General features: G+C 46.1%; 1 protein-coding gene across 1 annotated transcript in view; it reads right to left on the reverse strand.

Annotated features, from left to right (window-relative positions):
- The window catches only part of L3MBTL2 (L3MBTL histone methyl-lysine binding protein 2), a 344,052-nt gene that overhangs the window by 181,640 nt on the left and 140,924 nt on the right, over positions 1 to 21,488 (reverse strand). The window contains exon 5 of the mRNA XM_085601042.1: positions 21,274 to 21,380. Coding sequence (XP_085457168.1) covers positions 21,274 to 21,380 — 107 coding nt within the window. The remainder of the gene's footprint in view (positions 1 to 21,273; positions 21,381 to 21,488) is intronic.

Genomic DNA, 21,488 nt, shown 5'->3' on the forward strand with positions numbered 1-21,488 from the left:
CAAGATAATACTGGGGCGGCGGTGTCCCACCTTGTCCACCATATTTAAAGCTACATCCTGGGATGCAAGAGAAGAGAGTGTAAACATTGATCACAGTCAGACTACAAAGACTTAGATAGGCTTTTATTAAAAGCGACTGCGTAATCCATTTAGGTCAAAAACAGCCAAAACAGGATGACAAGTGCCTGGGATTAACTCATTTATTATAATTCCTGGGTATGGAGATTGTGTATTTTTACCAGATTCAGACCCTCCAGGTCATTTCTGGGGGGGGTTTTGTCCTCAGTAAAATGCTCAGAATTACGGGTTCACATGTGGAAATTGATGTGTAGACACTGATTCACCATGCTTTTGTCCCTTATGTTGGGGTCAACAGCGCATCAACTTGAGATCCCATGTTAATACTGGGAACCAATATTTGTGATTACGGGCACAGTGTTACAACGCCATGACAGTAAGCCAACGATATTGAAAGCTATAGCAGAAAAAACAAAGGGTAAAGGGTAAAGGAAGAAGGAGAAAAGGTAAAGAGAAGAAAAGCTTGTAATGAAATGCGAGAAATGAATTTATGTCTAAATAACAAGTGAAAAGGCAAAGACGCCTCGATTGCACCAGAAAAGTCAATATACAAATAGATTATATAAGTTGAACTATTTCAATGCATCAATCTGAAACTAGATGTAGCATCAGGAGTCTCATCTCGCAAAAAAGGGGTCCCATCTATGCTCTTATTTGGGGACCTGGACATTCAATTTGTAGATAAACGTTAATGAATAGCCATCATCATTAGCTCTTTCAGCCAATCATCTTGGATCAGAGCACAGTGGGTTTCCATTTTAGAACTAAGTAAAGTTGTCAATTATCAGGATAGTAGGGAATCATGGTGGAGCAATATCAGCGCTGCCGATGGCCTAAAGGGTTTTATATCGGAATAACACATGCCATTACAAAGCATGCAGTTATTACGCAGTCAGTACACATGCCACAGAGATGGTCTTGCCAGAATGGGTACGTAGGAATACCTCGGTGGAGTTGTCAAGTGGCTTTTTTAGCAGGGAACCTCAGACACCAGAGATCACACTCTGGCACTTGCAACACGGGTTAGTATTTTTCAAGACGAGACAAATGTAGTGCTCTAGAGAGTGGACCTAACGGACTCCTCAATCAATGTAAGATTTGCATGTATCTGCATTATCGTGCGGTGGAGAGGTGATATTCTTCTCATAAATCATTAAATGAATTGTGGTCAGCATTTAGCAAATCTTATACAGGGTTGATGCCCAAAGTAGGCCACTGTGTCCAAAGGAATGTATAGCTTTTAATAGGTAAGCCTGCATTGTTCCAGATATTTGCATTGAAGTGCTGGAATCTATAAATATTCAACAGTCTGTGAGCAGAGTGCCAAGTACAGAAGGCTTTATTACTCAAATCATGTCCATGCCTCCAGAACTGTTCATAATGCTGTCTTCTATTGTCAGGGAGTCTGTTTTTTCTCTGCAATCCAAGACCAAAAATGTGAGGTTTGATAGTTGATGTGATTTAATTCCATGTTTGACAAGCAAAGATCTCCTGATGTAATTGCTGTGAGGTCACCAGGCTCTCATCACGAAAGTAAGGAATTAGATTCATTTGCACCCTTTTCTTTAGGACGCTTCGGTCTTATAGTAACATGCATCATCACTTCAAGAGTCGGGACAGGTCTAGATGTAAGAGTGTAGGACAGTATTCAGTCACACTAAGTTCTAAACTACAGCAAGTTGAGACACATGGCAGAAGGAGGTTAGCAAAAAGCCACTGCAAGTGCATGTAAAGGTAGCTCTATGAAAAGAAACAGAGTAGTCCCAGCTTGCAGCAATAGGAGGTGGGGGTGAACATTAGGAGCAAATAAGTAGGGCCGAGCAAGCTAAGGCAGCCATCTAGAGGGTGGCCGAGAGTATTCTGTAAAATGGCAAACTAATGTGTTCCCACTCACAGGAGCACCCTTGGTCAATGTGGGTATGATGCCAATTCTAGTAATTGGTAGGGTGACATCAGGGTAGAGCGACTAAGCCAACCCGATATTAGTCAAGAGAGAGTTGCGGGGGGCATTTCGGAAGGATATACTCACCGGACGGACGCTCCGCTGCGCACCTCTGCATACCTGCATACCTGGGGAGTGGAAGCGCTGTGGTCTCCCCCGCCGCCATTTCTTCTGCTGGCCGCCGTGTGGGGGGACTACAGCCCCCAGAGTTCCAAGCGCCACTCCCTGATTCCGCTTCCTGCGCGCCCGGAGGCGCTTAAAACCGCGAGGCTCCCTCGGTGGAGCGGGGGGCATTTCGGAAGGATATACTCACCGGACGGACGCTCCGCTGCGCACCTCTGCATACCTGCATACCTGGGGAGTGGAAGCGCTGTGGTCTCCCCCGCCGCCATTTCTTCTGCTGGCCGCCGTGTGGGGGGACTACAGCCCCCAGAGTTCCAAGCGCCACTTCCTGATTCCGCTTCCTGCGCGCCCGGAGGCGCTTAAAACCGCGAGGCTCCCTCCGCGTCGCGGGACGCGCGCGGGCGGCGCCGGGCTAAGCCCGGGCAAAGGGCGGGCCCTCTGTGGCCCTCAGAGGACCGCCTGAGGCCGGGACGGGCCACCACACTAACGTGTAAGACTTTACAAGACTATATAAGTAATTACTCGGTGGGGGCGTTCTCCCCTCTTTATGGTTTATTGATCGTGTTGTATTGTTCTTATTTGTTCATATTTGGCTATTAGGCTTTATCATATGTGCTGGTGTTGCCACATTGTGCCATAGTTTAATTTAAGTTTTAGGTTTATCTCAGGGGTTTGCCAAACATGGCTAAAGCTATTGCTAGCAGTAAATCCTCGTCTACGTCAACATTAGATAACTACTTATTTAAAGTAGTCACTAAAATTAACAGCGATAGGCGTAAATCTTTAGGACAGGGCTCAAACTCACCGACTACTAGCCCTTTGTTAAATAATACAGTCACCTTATCCTCTCCCCTATCTCCCCCATCACATCCCACGAACTGTTTAAATGAGAAAAATGATTTGTTAACCACGGGCGATCAACTCCCTAGTGAATTAGAATCTCCCAAAGTTAATCGGGATTTAGTAACTGATGCAAATGAGACCGCAGAAGACTCGCCGGACCTGTCAACACAGAGAGTGCTAAGATCTCGTAAACGCACTCATTTGAAACGGGGTTGCGTACGAAGTACTCATAAAAAGACGGGTCCTGCTTCAACAAATCTGGTCACCAAGGAACCAGCCATCCCTAATAACCCTATGGCTAAGTTAGACTCTCATCAATTTGATTCCTTGGTAGGTCTCTTAGAGTCCAAAATTTTGAAAATTGTTGAACCCTTAGTTACCAAGATTGATGAACTATCTGCTGAGATTGAAGGCCTACGTAATCTTTTGGCACGTAAGATTAATTCCGCTGGGAATATGACTAGAGTAGCCGAGGGTCTACCTGTTTCTGCTGATACCCCTAGGCCCCCAAAGGATACTTCAAACAGTACAGTTCCACTGGTTGTCGAACCCACAACTAATGAGAATAACATTTTACCTCCTGAAAGTTGCTCAAGTAGTAATAACGCAACGGCAAGCACACATTTAGGAGGAGTTAAACCAGATCTTCCCCCTGACTGTGCCCCATTTGTGGTAGTGTTAACAAATGTACCCCCCCTGAAGGACGTCGCCCAGAAATCTATCTTTGAATCCCATGACTCCCTTAAAAATAAATCAGTCTCGTGGTTAAATATGCATTATGGTTTTCCAGCACATTTAGCCCACCTGATTTTAAAAACGAGAAGAGTTTCCTGGGTTGGGCGCTCGCGCAAGACTATAAAGGGGGATTGTGTTGTAATAAACTTTAGAAATCCCCTCCTAGTGCATAATATCTTATCAAAAGCTACTTTGCTCCCCCACACTGACGAGGGCATTACCCTTCATTCATTGGGTTATTTCTACAAACAACAGATAAATTTACCCCGCAGTGTCCCATTGGAGGGCAGAGTACGTCATCCTGAAGGCCAGTTTCCTCAAGGTCTTGTTATTTCAAATCGTTTTCAGGCTTTGAGTAACTTAGATTCTAATGATTGACTGCACCCTGCTGGGGCTACTTCAAGATTTATTAGGGAAAGTTCATCCTCTATAGAGGAAGAGGACATGGTTTCTAGTGGGTTTTTTCCAGTTACAAGTAGAGAGGGCACCCAAAACGTTATGCTTGCGAAGGGGAATGTCATTGATGAAAGAATGGATGATACTGTCGTTGCCCCTTCGAATGCCCTCAGGTACAAGTGTCCTTAGTTGGAATATAGCTGGCCTAAACAACAAAGTTCATGACCCTATTTGGAGGGACAGTTTATTAGGCCACAAAATTATTGGTCTACAAGAAACTTGGGACACTGAAAATACCTTTTTGCTGGATGGGTTTTCTGCTTTTTGGTCACCAGCGGTGGCCTCTAGTAGGGGGAGGGCTAAAGGCGGACTTCTAACCCTTATCGCATTGACCATTGATGGTAAATATAGTAAAGTGGAGACAGGCTCGCCTTATTGTTTAGCAGTAGAAATCCAATCCAACTCTAATGGGATTTGGCTCATTGTAAATTTTTATAATTCATTTATTAAGAATACGCCAAATGAACACTTACTCAGTCTATTTGATGTTTTACAAATGTATAATGAATCTTGTAAAAATCCTTATTCGGTTATTGTGCTGAGTGATTTTAATGTCCACTCTTGTTTTAATAATTGTTTTATATGGGACAGTTTAGGTCCACACAATCAAGGTAACCTACATTTTGAACACACACCACAGGGGATATTTCTAGATGAGCTTCTTGTTGGGAATTCCATGGTCTATCCCGTCAATCACACTAATGACATCCCGTCCTACAAAGGAAGTGGCTTAGGTTCCACTATTGACTACATCTTTGTTACATCTAACTTAGCCGATAATGTAAGTCAATATAAGGTAAAATGGTCTGTTTATAGTGATCACAACCCTGTCCAGTTAATTCTCACTGATGATCTCAAAAAAAGAGAATCTGATAATCCTACTGTCAGAACACTGGACATAAGGCCAACTGACCAAACTCGACGCCTGAAATGGTGTCAGCTGGTCCCATCGGATTTTACTGAAAACTTGTGGGGAACGGTTGGGGATGAAATACTTTTGTGTTTACAAGACGGGATCTGTAGTGATGCAGTTCTGACAGCTTATGATAAAATTTGCTGTCAGGTAAATAGTGATCTTAAAAAAGTATGTAAGGATAAACCCATAATCGGGGAGAAATGGTTTGATCACAGCTGCTCATCCGCCCAACGGAAGCTAATGTCAGCTCTCAAAGCGATCCCACTTGATAGAGCAGAAATTGCCATTTGTAGGAAGGCCTATAAAATGGCTCAGAAAAAACGTAAAAATGAAATTAGGGATGAGGCATGGAATGAACTCCTGTCCATTGATGTCATTAAAAATAGTGCTAAATTTTGGTCTATCGTAAACAAGCCTTTTTTTAACGGTAAAAGTAATAATGAGCTTGAATGCGGTATCCAAGAGGACAAATGGTATACCCATTTTAAACAGGTGTATGATGGAGATGGCTCAAGGGTGGGGTCCTCATTTAACTCTGAGAGTTATACTTTGTCCTTCACAGAACTTGAGGTCACGAATGCAATCTTGCAAATGACAAGTAATAAGGCGCCGGGACCTGATGGAGTCCCGGCTGATCTTTTTAAATCAGACATAAAACTCTGGTCCAAAATCCTTTTTAACGTTTTCACAAATGCTTGTCAACTGGGCCTTCCATCGACGTGGGCGAAATCTGTCATCATTCCTATTTTTAAAAAGGGGGATAGAGGCGACCCGAGCTGCTACCGTCCAATCTCCCTTATAGATTCCTCAGTGAAAGTTCTGGGGAGGGTGGTCCTCGCCCAACTAAACGGTTGGCTAGAGGAATCAGGAAAACTCTCTAAGGTCCAGTATGGATTTAGGAAAGGGATGGGTACCACAGACCAATGTTTAAATCTACAACTTTTAATTGGTAAATACACGGTGGCCAAGAAAGGAACCTTGCTGGTTGCCTTCATGGATTTGTCATCGGCCTTTGACCGTGTAAATAGATCAAAACTATGGCCCATGCTCCTTGCCCTTGGTGTAGACAAAGACATTGTCCACTTTTTAGCGGATCTACATAGAGAGTTAATAGCCACAGTTCGTTACGATCAAAGGGGTTATTGCACAAAAGATTTACCCATATCTTATGGGGTTAGGCAGGGGTGCATTTTGGCACCTCTCCTTTTCACACTGTATATAAATGATTTAGACAATACCCTAATCGCCTCATGTAAAGATATCCCCCGTGCAGGGAAATATTTAGTCCCTGCTCTTTTATATGCTGACGACGCCGCCCTAATTGCCAGAACGGGAGTGGGCCTTCAGCTACTGCTTAATTCATTTGCTGATTTTATGAAGGCTTTGGACTTATCTGTTAACTTTGTCAAATCACATGTCATGGTCATCGGCCCTAAATCCGCTAAATCTAAAACCTTTTTATGTGGGGGGTCATCAACTATCCAGGGTTTCTTCTTTTCCTTATTTAGGTGTTCTTTTTGATGATCGAGATTCCGGGGTAACCCAAATAATGGCAAAAAAGATTGTGTTTTCAAGAGCAACAGTGGGTGTTCTGGGCTTCGCCAGAAAACTAGGTGCTAGACCAATGAAGGCCCTTATCCAGGTGTACAAAGCTAAGTGTCTCTCCATAGCTTTGTACGGAGCGGAGGTTTGGGGCATTAATAATGCCAAAAGTATACAGACTGTTGAGGATAGATTCTTAAAAAACCTCCTCTCAGTCCCGATCTCAACTGCCAACTATATTGTTCACCAGGAACTTGGTATTGGTTTTCTAGAAGACAGTATTGCTCTGGCCCCGATGCTTAAATGGATCAGCATTTGGCTTAACCCGGATTTACACCTGAATCACACAATTTTGAGAGACTGTATGTCGCTTGATTATGGGCTACATATACCCTGGTTGAAATATATTCGGAACCTGGCGATTAAGCTTGGTAGACCAGAATTGTTTCTTTTTCCTGAGACCCTGGTAAAAGGTGACATTAATTGGTGTAAAGAAACTCATATGTACATATCTACCTCGGCAAGGGAAGAGAAGGAGCTGGTTAAGGGCACCGTTCGGGCCCACCAGCTCTGTAAAACAATATCCTCTATGGAACCTTATCTTGGATATGTAACAAATGCAAATCATCGTTTTCTTTTAACCAGATTTAGACTGACTCAATTACATCTACTGATTGGAACTAAGAAAGATTGGAAAAGGGCGTTGGACCCTGGCCCCTGTTCTTGTGATAATTTTTCCCCCCAGGATATGATACACCTTTTTTTCTTTTGTGAGCACTTTATTGACATTAGGAAACGTTTTTTAATCCCTATATTAAGAGATAAAGGCGTTGTTCAAGTGAGACCTGCTTTTTTGTATCTTCAGCTGTTAAACAATGTTTGGGAAACTTTTAATATTGCGAATTTTTTAACTGTGGTAATTCGCTCCTTGAAGAAATGAACTGTACCCTTTTAATGTTTTTAATTGGACACGTTACCTTGTTAAATCTAGCTGTGTTAATGTGTTCCTTTTTAAGCTTGGTAACCCACCAAAATGAATTCTGTTTTTAAATATGTATTTATTGTAGTATGCTTTTATGGTTTGCCCTTAAACCGAATAAAGACTTTATGACTGCCTGAGTTGCAGGATCCTTTTGGGGTGGTGCAACTTCTTCAGAGAATAATCACTGTCCACCAGGTGGTAGCTTGTGCAATCTTTTGGAATCTTATCTCTGGGTGACCCTTTGTGACCAAAATCCAAAGCATCAGAGTCCCTAGCCTTTCTTTTATCTGGTACTTTAGAGGTGTTCATTGCTGGATCATAGAATTGATTTGGCATGCCATTCAAAGTCACCAGCACTGTGGCAGGCACAAGGAGGTCAAAGTGAATCTCCCATTTCCAAAGAATAAGACCTGGAATGAGGAGTTTCTTCAGTTTCAGGTTTGTGTCTTGTGAAAAGTTAGATCGGGCATGGACTGAATGTCCCTTTTACTTGTAGTGGTCCTATTTCCTAGCTACATTAATTGAAGAGCCTGTTGGTGCCGTAAAGCATGCGTTGACCTGATGGAGAATGTCATTTTAATCTTGATCAAGAGATCTTCAGTCAAGTCCAGTCTATGTTCAGTTGAGCCTGGGTGCTTCTGGAGGGTGCCAGTGTCAGAATATATAGCTCTGACCTCGCTTCATACTTCAGAATTATCATCCTTCACAGCAGTATAAGAGTCGCGTTCCCTCTGCAGCGACTTCAAGGTGATCGCAGCCATTGTATAGACAATTTGCACTGTGGGTTTCTTCTTAGCAGCTATAGCCTCAGAAATAAAAGCAACTGTTTTGGAGACGTGTTTGAACATGATGCCAACAAAATGAGCTAAACCCTTTAATTCAGCAGGTAAAAAAAAAGGATGAATTCATCTCAGCGTACCAAAATCAGAGGAGAGTGGTGAAGAACGCAAACAATTCTTGGGCAGCAATTAACCATTTGGAAAGAGGGGGAAGTGAAAAGACTTCAGCAAAACAGTTACTGGAATGCAAAAACTGGGGTGGTGAGGGCAATAAGAGACAAAGTAGGCGATAAAGCAATAGGTGAGCTCACCAGGCCTCCTTTAGAGCAGCGGTGTGCAGCAAGCATAAGTTGGGTCTCAGAGAGACTGAAGCCAGGTGCTACAGTATGAATTTCCCCAGTTTAGGGCTTCCTAGAAAATATAGATATTAAGGTGGAGTTAGAACCATGCTAAGGCTCGGGGTGGATGGCCTGGAATGGCAGGGGTCACTAGAAGGGATCAACTAAATGCGTTGTGCAGCCAGAAGGTGCAGTACTGTGCCTTAAACCACATTTTCTGATACAGAAGCGCTCCAGGCATGCCTTCATGGTATCTTAGCCTTCACGGTCTTTCCCATGTCGGAAGATGTGAATATAGTGGTATGGGGCAAGGCAGAGCTTACAGGATGGTGGCCACGATGTTTGTGGCCAAGTACTGCTCCACCCCACTAATGCAACCACCAATCACGATTGGGGCACTCAATTCACATTTCTGTCTCAGTCAGCTGGGTGAAGGAAAGCTCGATTCTGAGAAGGCACATGCTGGTGCACATGTGTAAGAACTAAGCAGAGGCACTCACCAGGGAGAGAGGGGGTGGTGGGGTGAGAGAGGGAGAGCTGGAGAGAACAGGGGTTGAAGGACCTCCAACTGCTGATTCTATCCTGCTTAGGAGGCGGACTTGCAGCTCTGAAAGGCTGGAAGTAAAGAGGTGGGGATTGTGCAGTGTCCCTTAGCACCTTTGCTGCTCCAACCTTTTCTCACATGTATCAAGTGGGCATGATTTCAGTGCCTCAGTATTGCAGCCCTAATCTGTAATAAAAAAGGAAAAGCAGGGTCGGAGGCTGGGGTAAGTGTCAAAGTGCAAGGTCTCCCTTAATGTGTGGTATTGGAGAAACACTGGGGCCAGAAGAGGCACAATTAACCCACTTCCTCCATGAGTCCAGGATAACAGAGCTGCAGCACGAAGTCTGAGCTAAACCTTAGCTAAAAATACAGAAACTTAAACATAAGTACTTCTTATCTGATGCCACACTCAAATGACGTCCATGACCGTAATTAACTACAATAGTTATGAGTTTTTCTTGCCCCTGTACATCACTTGTTCTTGATGGTTGGTGCTTAATTTCATATGTTTCAACAATTTAGTTCTACTTTTCACATGTCACATGCTGTGGTACCCTGCGTTTGATTGTGCCTTAAGCAATAAAAGTTCAGCTGTCCACTACATGCAGAGAAACGCAGTGCTTTCTTTTAAAACATGCACAAGGACATAATTTACATGTCTGTCACAATGCACCTCCATAGAAACCAGCACCACCAGCACAGATTAGAACAGAGTTGCATTATGACTGTCCCAGTACCGGCATATCACTGCATAGTGCAGCGCCTTGCACTAATATCCCAGTACTGACACATTCACAAGGCTCAGTGTCCCTCTACAATGATTTGCAGTGTAGCTTGACATGTCAAAAACAACATGTCCGCCCTAAGGGTCACACAATACGCCCGTCTTTGCATCATGCACGCTTCAATATGGAGTCCTCTGACAATGTTCAAGAGGGTCACAGGTTCAAATCAATGTCAGCGACTTTGCTAATTAATATATGTGTATGTAACCTGTATGTATAACCTCAACGTAACAGCCTCCCCATCCTGGCAAGATATAATGTCAGATTAATGCACCTGCTGCGATGCATGCGTGTGTAACCAGCAAGTCACATCTTCCAATGGCAGTAAGAAATGCTGGCAAATGTTCATTGATCTATTGCAGAGATGTGTGTTATCTGCAGGCCACATTTTCTCATCACCGTTCAAATAAATAACATAAATGCGGCAATATCTGCTTTACCCTGCATTTCACTGGCCACAGTATCTGTAGGGGTGAGCCGACCCAGCTAGGATGCCTGTATCCACCAGCCTCTAACCCGCAGGCCACAAGATCCAAATCAAATAAGATATCTCAGTGATTAGACCTGTCTGTTCGAATGAACAGATCAACAGAAAGCAGCTAGCAACCCCAGCTCCTCGAGACCCTCAAGGAAGGGTGATTTGCCGCACTGTACAAATCCTGATTTATTGATAAGTGTAGGCATACGTTTCAGTCTCAAATCCGTAAGCACGCCGCTTCAGTCTCAGATCTGTGGGCACGCCACTTCAGTCTCACATCTGAGGGCCCGCGCTTCAGTCTCACATCCGAGGGCCCGTGCTTCAGTCTCACATCCGAGGGCCCGCGCTTCAGTCTCACATCCGAGGGCCCGCGCTTCAGTCTCACATCCGAGGGCCCGCGCTTCAGTCTCACATCCGAGGGCCCGCGCTTCAGTCTCACATCCGCGGGCCCGCGCTTCAGTCTCAGATCCGAGGGCACGCGCTTCAGTCTCAGATCCGAGGGCACGCGCTTCAGTCTCAGATCCGAGGGCACGCGCTTCACTCTCAGATCCGAGGGCACGCGCTTCACTCTCAGATCTGAGGGCACGCGCTTCAGTCTCAGATCTGCGGGCACGCGCTTCAGTCTCAGATCTGCGGGCACGCGCTTCAGTCTCAGATCTGCAGGCACGCGCTTCAGTCTCAGATCTGCAGGCACGCGCTTCAGTCCCCGGGCTGCCTGTTAGATCAGTATCATGACAATTTCACTATCTGAAATACTGCTGGAGAGGAGCAGTGTCCACGCCAACTGTTTCCCTCCATAACTTTGAAAGACGGATCTTACGCAAACGTGTGCAGCGGAGAATGAACATATACAACACATTGCTGTCGAGGAAGCAGATTGACTTAACAAAAACATCCACCCTCTGGCCGCCATGCAAGGTGAATTAACAAGCATTGACAAACACAATAGGTCTGGCTTTGTGGTAAGTTTAATACTTTTTCATGGATTGTCGAGTTTGTGTAGATGAGTGAGTGAGTGAGTGTTTCACTGTGTCAAGACTTTACATAAATGGATGGATAGATAGATGAGTACATGGGAGGATTAACATAGGATACTATAATTTCTCCCCTCATACGCTTCTGATTAATCATGCTATAATGTCAGCCTCATGTGGCCTGTGGAATGTCAGAACACTGGAGAGGGACAATAGGCCAGAAACTGAAATATGCCTCCTTTCAGTGGTGCTCATGCCTGTATGGCATTGATGCTGCTAGTGAATAAGTGGTACTTACATCAGAAATACATCCGAACAAGCAGTTTCCACCATCAGTGCCTCTCCCACGAGGAATAATGCAGAAATGTCCCTACTGTGGACTACCATGTACCTGTGTCGTTTCTCTGTGGATAATGTAAAAGAAATCTTTCCATACAGCACAGTGCTTTTTAACCATTTCAAGGTTCTATACCAAATTCTGTAAACAGTCATGCTATTTTTGTAAATCTTCAAGTGTGACTGCTTGTTGAATGATTACTGTCATATGCAGGCACCCAAGATGTACTCGGGCATATTGTATGTATTTTAAAAATACAAAAATCCTCTGGTAGGACATATAGTCTCATGGCTAAGATGCTAAACTGGAGAACTGGGTTATTATGATCCTAGTTTCTGTATAAATCAACAAACCGTATTACTAGGAACAACAGGTTTCCTCTCCGCCACCTGCTAGCTATCTGTGAGAGTGTCTTGCAATTGATAAAGAAAAGCTACATCTAGGGTGACCAACCGTCCGTAAATTTCACGGACAGTCCGTAATTTCGGCCGTCTGTCCGTTGTCCGTGAAGGATTCTTTAACGGACGCCGTTTGTCCGTAATATTAACCAGGCACCGGTCGCACCACCCACCTCCCTGCTTGACTCCGATGCTGTTGAGGTCGGGTGTAACAGACTCCGATGCAGTACCAAAGCTCAGATACCAGCAGCATTGGAGAGGCACAGCGGGATGGCAACCCTCACACCTTCAGCCCTTGATGAGCTGTTAAGAGGTGCTTGAAGGTGGCTGAGAGGGAGGGGCTGCAGCTTCACGCGCAGGGGCATCTATTCAGATGCAAACAGCCCTGAATGCGTCAGGTCTCTGCAATTTAGAGGGGCTCACACATTCCCTTTCTGCCCAGGGCCCCAAACATCCCAGAACCGGCCCCGGATTACAGAGAGGCAGCACATGGTTCTCTTCACAGAGCTTAATTACTGTCACTAAACTGTAAGCAAACCTCGGTTCTTCAAACATGCAGTCTATAATGTAATAAATAAAAAATAAAAAGAAATGGCGCAATCGCACCCACACTGATTAACAAAGTATGGAGGACAATCAGTTAAATCAGTTCTCTTGGAGTATCTCCTTTAAGCACTGTACATCACAGTGGGGGATGGCAAAAGGAATATGCTACTTGCCAGTATGCATCTGTTCTTGGCATGTAGAGCTGCAGATCTACACACTTTTGCATAGATCGCCATCTGGTGTTGGGGCCGGATGTTTGCAGTTTGTTTTTCCTCTTGGAAAGTCTTTGGAAGTCACAAGGTCGGTGACTCCTCCTTTGGATGGTATTGCGCATGGGCTTCGGCTCCATCCTCAGATTGTTTTTCGTCAGCAGGGAAAGATGGAGCGTAGTAATAACAGTGAAGAAACCCATGTGTGTTGTATCTAAATAAGATAAACTGGAACAGATACAGGTAGGCGGGGAGGCGGGTGGGCGTGTGTAGATCTGCAGCTCTACATGCCAAGAACAGATGCATACTGGTAAGTAGCATATTCCGTTCGAGGCATATGAGCTGCAGATTACACACTTTTGCATAGACTATATAGCAGTTCCCAACCTTAGCGGCGACCGCCGGTATCTGTTGTAGTGGTTTGAAATAATGTTTTGAGTACAGCCTGGCCCACACTAGCTTGTTGCTTAGTTTGCACATCTACACAATAGTGTTTAGTGAAAGTGTGCGGTGTTGACCATGTAGCTGCTTTGCAGATATCATCTAATGGGATGATCCCTAGAAAAGCCATAGAAGCCCCTACCTTTCGTGTAGAATAGGCTTTAGGGGGAACGGATAGCGTTTGTTTTGCTTTGTGGTAGCAAATCTGAATGCATTTTACAATCCACCTAGCTATCCCTGATTTTGAGATGGTGTTGCCCTTGTGTGGTGGAGAGAAAGAGACAAACAATTGTTTGGTCTTCAGGAAAGGTTGTGTTCTCGGATGTAGTAGAGTAAGGCTCGTTTGACATCTAGTGTGTGGAGAGCCCTTTCTACAACGGTCTGTGGTTGCGAGAAAAATACTGGTAGTTATACAGATTGTTTTAGGTGAAACGGGGAAATGACTTTAGGTAGGAATTTTGGGTTGGTACGGAGAACAACCTTGTTATGGTGCATCTGAAGAAAAGGTTCTTGTATGGTAAGCGCTTGTATCTCACTGACCTTCTAAGGGAAGTGATGGCTACAAGGAAAGCTGTTTTCCATGTTAGGAATTGCAGTTCGCATTTGTGTAAAGATTCGAAGGGAGGCCCCATTAGCCTTGTGAGAACGATATTTAAGTTCCACACAGGTGAGGGTGGTACTCTAGGGGGAATTATTCTTTTCAGGCATTCCATGAAGGCTTTAATGGCAGGTGCTCTGAAGAGTGATAGATGTTGCCTGTTTTGTAAGTATGCTGCAATTGCTGCGAGGTGTAGTCGAATGGACGTATAGGCTAGATTACACCTTTGTAGGTGGAGTAAGTAGCGTATGATGTGTTGGATAGACACGTCCAGAGGATTGATGGTGTTGTTATGGCAATAAACAACAAATCTTTTCCACTTGGCAGCGTAGCAGGCTCTAGTGGTAGGGCGTCTAGCTTCTCTGATGACGTTCATACAGTCAGGGGGAAGATTCAGGTATCCGAATTCTAGGATTTCAGGAGCCAGATAGCAAGGTTGAGCTGAGCTGGGTCCGGGTGTCTGATCTCTCCATGGTTCTGGGTTAGGAGGCATGGTGAGAGGTGTAGCTTTTGGTGTGGTACTACCGAGAGTTCCAGCCGCGTGGTGTACCACAGTTGTCTGGCCCACGTTGGAGCTACTAGGATTAGTGTGAGGGAGTGCTGTTGTAGTTTTCGCACCACTAATGGAATGAGTGGGAGAGGCGGAAAAGCGTACGCAAATTTGCCTGACCAGTTCATCCATATCGCATTTCCTTTGGACAATGGGTGTGGGTATCTGGCGGCGAAGCTTGGGCATTTTGTGTTTTCGTGGGTGGCAAAGAGGTCTATCTGCGGATGCCCCCACATTTGAAAGAATGGATGAAGAACCTGTGGGTGAAGTTCCCATTCGTGGATCTGTTGCGTCGGTCTGCTGACCAGATCTGCCATGGTGTTTTGGACTCCTGGGACATGTTGAGCTAGGAGAAAGATTTTGTGGGGAATTGCCCATCTCCATATGCTCTGTGCTAATTGAGAGAGCTGTGGAGAGTGTGTGCCGCCTTGTTTTTGTATATAATACATGGCCGTCATGTTGTCTGTGCGAATGAGGACTGCCTTGCCTGAAATCTGTGTTTGAAAAGATTTCAGGGCTAAAAAGATTGCTAGTAACTCCAGATAGTTGATGTGGAGTAACTTTTGTTGAGGCGTCCATGTGCACTGCACTGTGAGGTGTAATAGATGAGCTCCCCAGCCGGAGAGCGATGCGTCCGTTGTTAGTATTATCTGGGAAACCGGGTCCAGGAACGGTCGACCTTTGGAAAGGTTTGTGGTGTTCCACCACTGCAGAGAGCGATGGGTGCGACCGTCTACAAACACCAGATCTGTCAGTTGACCCTGGGCCTGGTTCCACTGGAGCGCTAAGCACTCTTGCAGAGGACACATCTGGAGTCTTGCGTGGGGCACTATAAAAATGCAAGAGGCCATCATCCCTATTAGTTGCATGAACACTCGTTCTGGAAGGGAGTGTTGAGGTATGATTTTTTGTCGCAAAGCCTGAATGCTTGCAATCCTGGCCGGATTGGGGTAGCCTATTGCTTTTGAGGAGTCTATGGTGACACCACGTTATTGTTTTATGTGGGATGGTGTTAGCTGGGACTTTTGGTGGTTCACCGTGAAGCCTAGTTGGTGAAGTAGTTGGATTGTGGTGGCGGTGTGGTGTACACATTGATTGTATGAAGTGGCTTTTATCAGCCAATCGTCCAAGTATGGGAAGACGTGAATGTGCTGTCTTCTGAGGTGTGCCGCCACCACCGCTAGGCACTTGGTGAATACCCTTGGTGCTGTTGTGACTCCGAACGGGAGCACTTTGAATTGGTAGTGTTGTCCGCCCACTACAAATCTGAGGTACTTTCTGTGAGCATGGTGTACTGGAATGTGGAAGTATGCGTCTTTCAAGTCCAGTGTGGTGAGAAAGTCGTTCTGGGAGAGGAGCGGAAGCACCTGCTGAAGCGTTACCATGTGAAAATGGTCTGAGTGTATGTATGTGTTTAGGGGCCGGAGATCTAGAATAGGTCGTAGAGTGTCGTCCCTTTTTGGTATTAGAAAATATAGGGAGTAAACCCCTATATTTTGTTGATTGGCAGGAACGTGTTCTATTGCCTGTTTTTGTAGGAGGGAGATTACCTCCTGCTTTAGTAATGTTGAATGTTCTTGTGACATTGGGCGTTGCCTGGGTGGAATGTTTGGGCGGGTAGATGTTAGTTCCAGGCAGTAGTCTGGCCGAATTATTTGGGTCACCCATTTGTCTGAGGTGATGGTCTCCCAGACATGAAGGAAATTTTGGAGTCTGCCCCCGACCGGAGTGGAATGGTCTGGGGGGAGCGGGGGAAAGTCATTGGGTAGTAGGTGTGGCAGAACGGGCGTTGGTTGTTTTGCCTCTGCCCTTGTTGTTGATACCCCTGTAGCTGCCTCTTTGGTAACCTTTTGTAAAGGTGGTCTGAGTAGGGGATTTGTACGATGTGGACGCTGTGTCTGAGGAGTAGCCTCTGGATGCACTCCGAAAGGAGGAGCGGCGAAAGGAGCATCTGGGTGGGTGAGACTAAGGACCCCATGGATTTTGCGGTATCCGTGTCCTTTTTCATCTTCTCTAAGGCCTCATCCACCTTTGGCCCGAACAGATGGTCCTGGTCAAAGGGATGGTTAAGGATGGAGGCTTGTACTTCTGGTTTAAACCCAGATACCCTTAACCAAGCATGACGACGGAGAAGGACGCTGGTGTTAATGGCCCTGGAGGCTGTGTCTGCTGCATCTAGTATAGAGGTGTTTGTGATTGTTTTACCCTCTTGAATTAACTCGTTGGCTCTACTTTTATATTTTTCAGGGAGATGGTGCATTATGCTTTCTAATTCGTCACAATGAGCCCTGTCATATCTGGCCAGCAGTGCCTGAGTGTTTGCTATACGCCATATGTTGGCGGCCTGGGATGCTGTGCGTTTGCCTGATGCATCTAGCAGTTTTGACTCCTTGTCAGGTGGTGGTGCATCACCTGACGCTTGTGAGTTTGCCCTTTTACGTGCCGTAGAAACCACTAAGGTATCTAGTGGCGCTGGTCCTTTGATGTAAGAGGGATCTGAGGGAGCAGGTTTGTATTTCTTTTCAATACGTGGATTAAGGACCCTGGCTCTAACTGGGTCTTTAAAAACTTCTGCTGCATGCTTTACCACCCCTTTGAGCATGGGCAGTATGGAGGTGGACCTATGTGTAGTATCGAATGTGTCTAGGAGGAACTCTTCCTCCACAGGGTCATTATGCATGTCCACCCCGTGATAATGTGCTGCCCTTTGCAGAAGATGGTTAAACCCTAATGAATCTTCTGGTGGAGATGGTCTGGAAGGGTAAATATCATCTTGTGGGACGTTGGGGATATCTGGTATATTGTAATCGTCCCATGGATCTGGAGATCATGTAGGGGTGGGGTCTTGTGGCACATCCCCTGTATCATCATATGGGTCCCCCTGATCATCATCGTCTGGAGACGGAGTAGGAGAACGATGAGGTGGGGGTGGAGAGGGCGGAGGGGGTGGAGGTGGAGAAGGAGGAGGAGGTGGAGGTGGAGGAGGTGGAGGGGGAGGGGAAGGTATTCTGAACGGAGAGGTAGCAGAGTCCTTCCTCTTTGGAGGTGGAGGCGGAGCAGGCTTCTCCAAATGTCTCTTCTTAGTAGAGAGTGTCAAATGTCCAGTTTTTGGATCCTTGGTGAGAGTTTTTTGCAAGGGATCCGGTGTGAATAGCTCTGGCGAGGTAATTAGGTCCGTCGGCGCCGAAGGCGTCGGGCCGATGATTTTTTAGGTTGTTCCGTGCCGGTTTGATGTTTAGAACCCGACTTGGGACCCTCCGGTGTCTTGGTCGGCGCCGAGATGGGCTTCGGCTTGGAAGTGTCGGTGCCGGTGGCCTTGTGTAGTTTAGTCGGCACCGAAGATGGTGTCGGTGCCGAAGAGCTGGGTTTCGACCCCGAGGGCTTCGGTGCGGAGCTCGGTGTCGAGGTGGAGGTCGGTTTCTTTTTCGGTGCCGAAGTGCGTTTCTCGGCACCGCTGGTAGGCTGGCTCGAGCCCGAGCCGCCGGAAGGCTTACTTGGCTTCTTCACTGGGCCCGAAGGTGAGGTGTGTGAAGCAGTGTCTCTGGTCTTGCCTAGGCCCGGAGGAGAGGCCGGGCCCAAAGCCTTTTTGGGTGTGGGCGCGGGAGGGGGTAGGTTGGTACTCACGACCCTCTGCACCAGAGTGATGTCCTCCACATCTGATTCGTCGGCCTCGGAAGCGCTGACGAGGTCCTCTTCGATGCGATGATGTTCCGGATCGTCGGTGTCGTCTCCGAAGATGTCGACTGGAATGGACGTCGAGGAGTGTGCCATGTTCCTTCTGGCTCTTCGGTCTCTGATCGTCTTTTTGGACCGGAAAGACTTACAGGCCGGACAGTCTCGAGCCTCGTGTTTAGGGGAGAGGCAAAGGTTGCATACCTCATGAAGATCGGTGTGGGGAAATTTGGACCCACATCGAGGGTACTTTTTAAATGGAGTTCTTTCCATGAGCCGGGACCGGAGCCGGGACCGGAGCCTGGGTAGGCCCGAAGGCCGCCGTCGACGACTAAAATCGAAGGTTTGCATCGATGGGAAGGCGCGTTGATTGAAGAGATCATGATCGAAACAATACAGCGATTGGGGTGAGGATTGCGCGTGGATCATCGAACTGGAGGCTGATTGGAACCGGAGCGCGAAGATTACATCCGAGCCCAATGGCAGAAAAAACAATCTGAGGATGGAGCCGAAGCCCATGCGCAATACCATCCAAAAGAGGAGTCACCAACCTCGTGACTTCCAAAGACTTTCCAAGAGGATTAACAAACTGCAAACATCCGGGCCCAACACCAGATGGCGATCTATGCAAAAGTGTGTAATCTGCAGCTCATATGCCTCGAACCTAACATTTTGGAAAGAGAGCCTGTCTTCTCGTTGTCCTGTCCAGGAGGGGGTGAGGATCCCTACCCCACCCTGGAAGAGACCAAGATGATACTAGAATACTGCATGCCCACCCCTGTGCCCACCCTGGTAGATCCAGTTTCCCCTCTTGCGATGGCTCCTACCCCCCCAGTGATTGGCTCCTGTCCCCCCCATGTGGTGGCTCCTGTTTCCACCCCCCATCCCCCCCGCCTGTGATGACTTCTGTCCCCCCCTGTGGTGGATCCCGTCTCTGCCCTGGGTGGCTTCTGTCCCAGTCCTGGAATGGCTCCTGCAGCGAGGGTGAAGTTCTTGATGGGCCTCTTCTCAAAAAGGCTCAGCTCAAAATGAAAATGAAAAGTTGGGCAAGTGAGTAAGTGAAGGGATGGCTGGATGAATTAGTGAAAGGGTGAATGGACGAATGAAAGATTGAATAGATGGATAATAAGAGAGGATGGATTGATGAGTGAGTGGAGGGATGGATGAGAGAAAAGGTAAATAGATGAATGTATGGGTGGAAGGGTAGCTGGATGAGTAAAAGGGTGGATGGATGAGTGAAAGGATGGATGAGTGAAAAGGTGAATGAAGAGTGAGTGGGTGGATGGAGGAGTGAAATGATGGATGGATTGATGAATTGATAAGTGCAAGGGTGAATGGATGGACGGATGAGTGAAAGGGTGGATGTAAGGATGGATGAGTGAGTGAAGGGGAGGGAAGATGGACAAAAGGATGAATAGATGAGTGAAGGAGTGAAAGGATAGATGGATGAGAAAGGGTGGATGAGTGATAGGGTCAAAAGATGGATTCATGAGTGGATGAGTAGATGGGTGGGTGGGTGGGTGGGTGGATGGATGGATGGAAGGAAGGATGGCTAAGTGAAAGGGTCGATAGAGAGAGAAAGGGAGGATGGATGGATGACTGAAAGGGTGGATGGGTGGAAGGATGAGTGACTGGGTGGATGGATGAGTAAGTGAAAGGATGGCTGGATGGATGAAAGAGTAAATGGCTGGATGGATGAGTGAATGGATGGATGGGTAGAAGAGTGGATGGATGGGTGTACGGATGGGCAGGGTGAAAGGGTGTATGGATGGATAATGGATTGATGAGTGAAAGAATGGATGAAGGGATGGATGAGTGAAATGATAGATGGAAGGATACATGATGGATAGGTTTGCAAATGGTTGAATATGTTTGGATATGGCTGGGCTTACTTATATACTATTGCGCAACCTCCTCTGATGTGTCTGTAAAACTTACCTATTGTCCTGAATTTTGACCTACTGTCCTGAATTTGTGTCCTGAAATTTGACCCTCTGTCCTGAATTTTTACACTCACCGTCCTGAATTTGCACCGATGCCAGTAGGTCACCCTAGCTACATCTAGAATAGATTTCTTCACGGGAGGAAAGTCATTGTGCGTTTGTAGGACGAAAGGCGGGGCGGGGAGTGTGGGGGTGTTTGAAAGACCGGACAGGGCGGAGGATTAGATTAAATTCCTTTACTCTGACGGGTCGGTATTTTATTAGTGACCACGTTTTTGTACGCATCTTAGCCTTGATGGTTATGAAATAATTTTCTATGGATATATCTATGATGAGTATAACATTGTTATTTATTGTATTTGTCTATGAATGTAAATGTTGTCTTGTACTTTTATGATTTTAATTAATCGATTAAAGTGGATTGATTGATTGATTGATTGAAATTCCTTTACATGTGGCCAGGCTGAGGCAGTGGGAGAAGGATACAGATGCTCAGACCGCGATGGAAACCAAAACCTGCATGCATGAGATAAGTCAACGAAAGTGGGTCACTGGCCAATGACAACTTGAACTTCTTTGAAAGCCACAACTTTGAAAAAAGCATTTCTTTTTTTAAAAACAAAAAAAATACAATTCACCTTGCCATGATTATGCCTTTACCAGGCCTTCGCCCATTTTTAATCACGAGTTCTCTAGGAAACATACGTTTAACAGGCTGTTTTACTTGGTATATTTGTTTTAAGAAATATCTATCTCTTTTTAATGCTACCAAGTCGTGGTGCGTAGCAGTAACTCCACATTTAGTAAATACAGCTGTGAAATAGAAACATACAGAGTTTAACTTCAGCTTGAAATGAACCAGGTAGGAGGAAAGTGAAGTGTTGTGGTACCAGGAGGCTTCGGTTTAAAAGAACACTGGTGGGTGGCAGGGTGGAACCATGCAATGTCACGTCGGCTGTCGAGGAGATTTTAAAAGTGCAGAGACACAGACTAAGGGGTGGGAAGTCATCTACTTTACCCAGGCTACTACAGGCCATAGCCGGGCAGGATTGCAGAAGACTCACATGCTTGAAGCAGTTGACGGGGACCGCCTTGTGGTTCGCCTCCTGCAGGTAACTTCCCCAGTCAAAACCCATCGCCATCGATGACGGGACAACAGATGGAACAAAGACTGTAGAGAAAAAGAGGGAAAAGAACAGAAAAGTCAGATGCAGAGATGGGACTGGAAAACAGAAGTTGGAAGAAGCACGGTTCAGTGGCAGATGGTGGCTTTTGACCG

This window comes from Triturus cristatus, chromosome 4_2 (assembly GCF_964204655.1).
Source record: "Triturus cristatus chromosome 4_2, aTriCri1.1, whole genome shotgun sequence".
Classification (NCBI taxonomy): domain Eukaryota; kingdom Metazoa; phylum Chordata; class Amphibia; order Caudata; family Salamandridae; genus Triturus; species Triturus cristatus.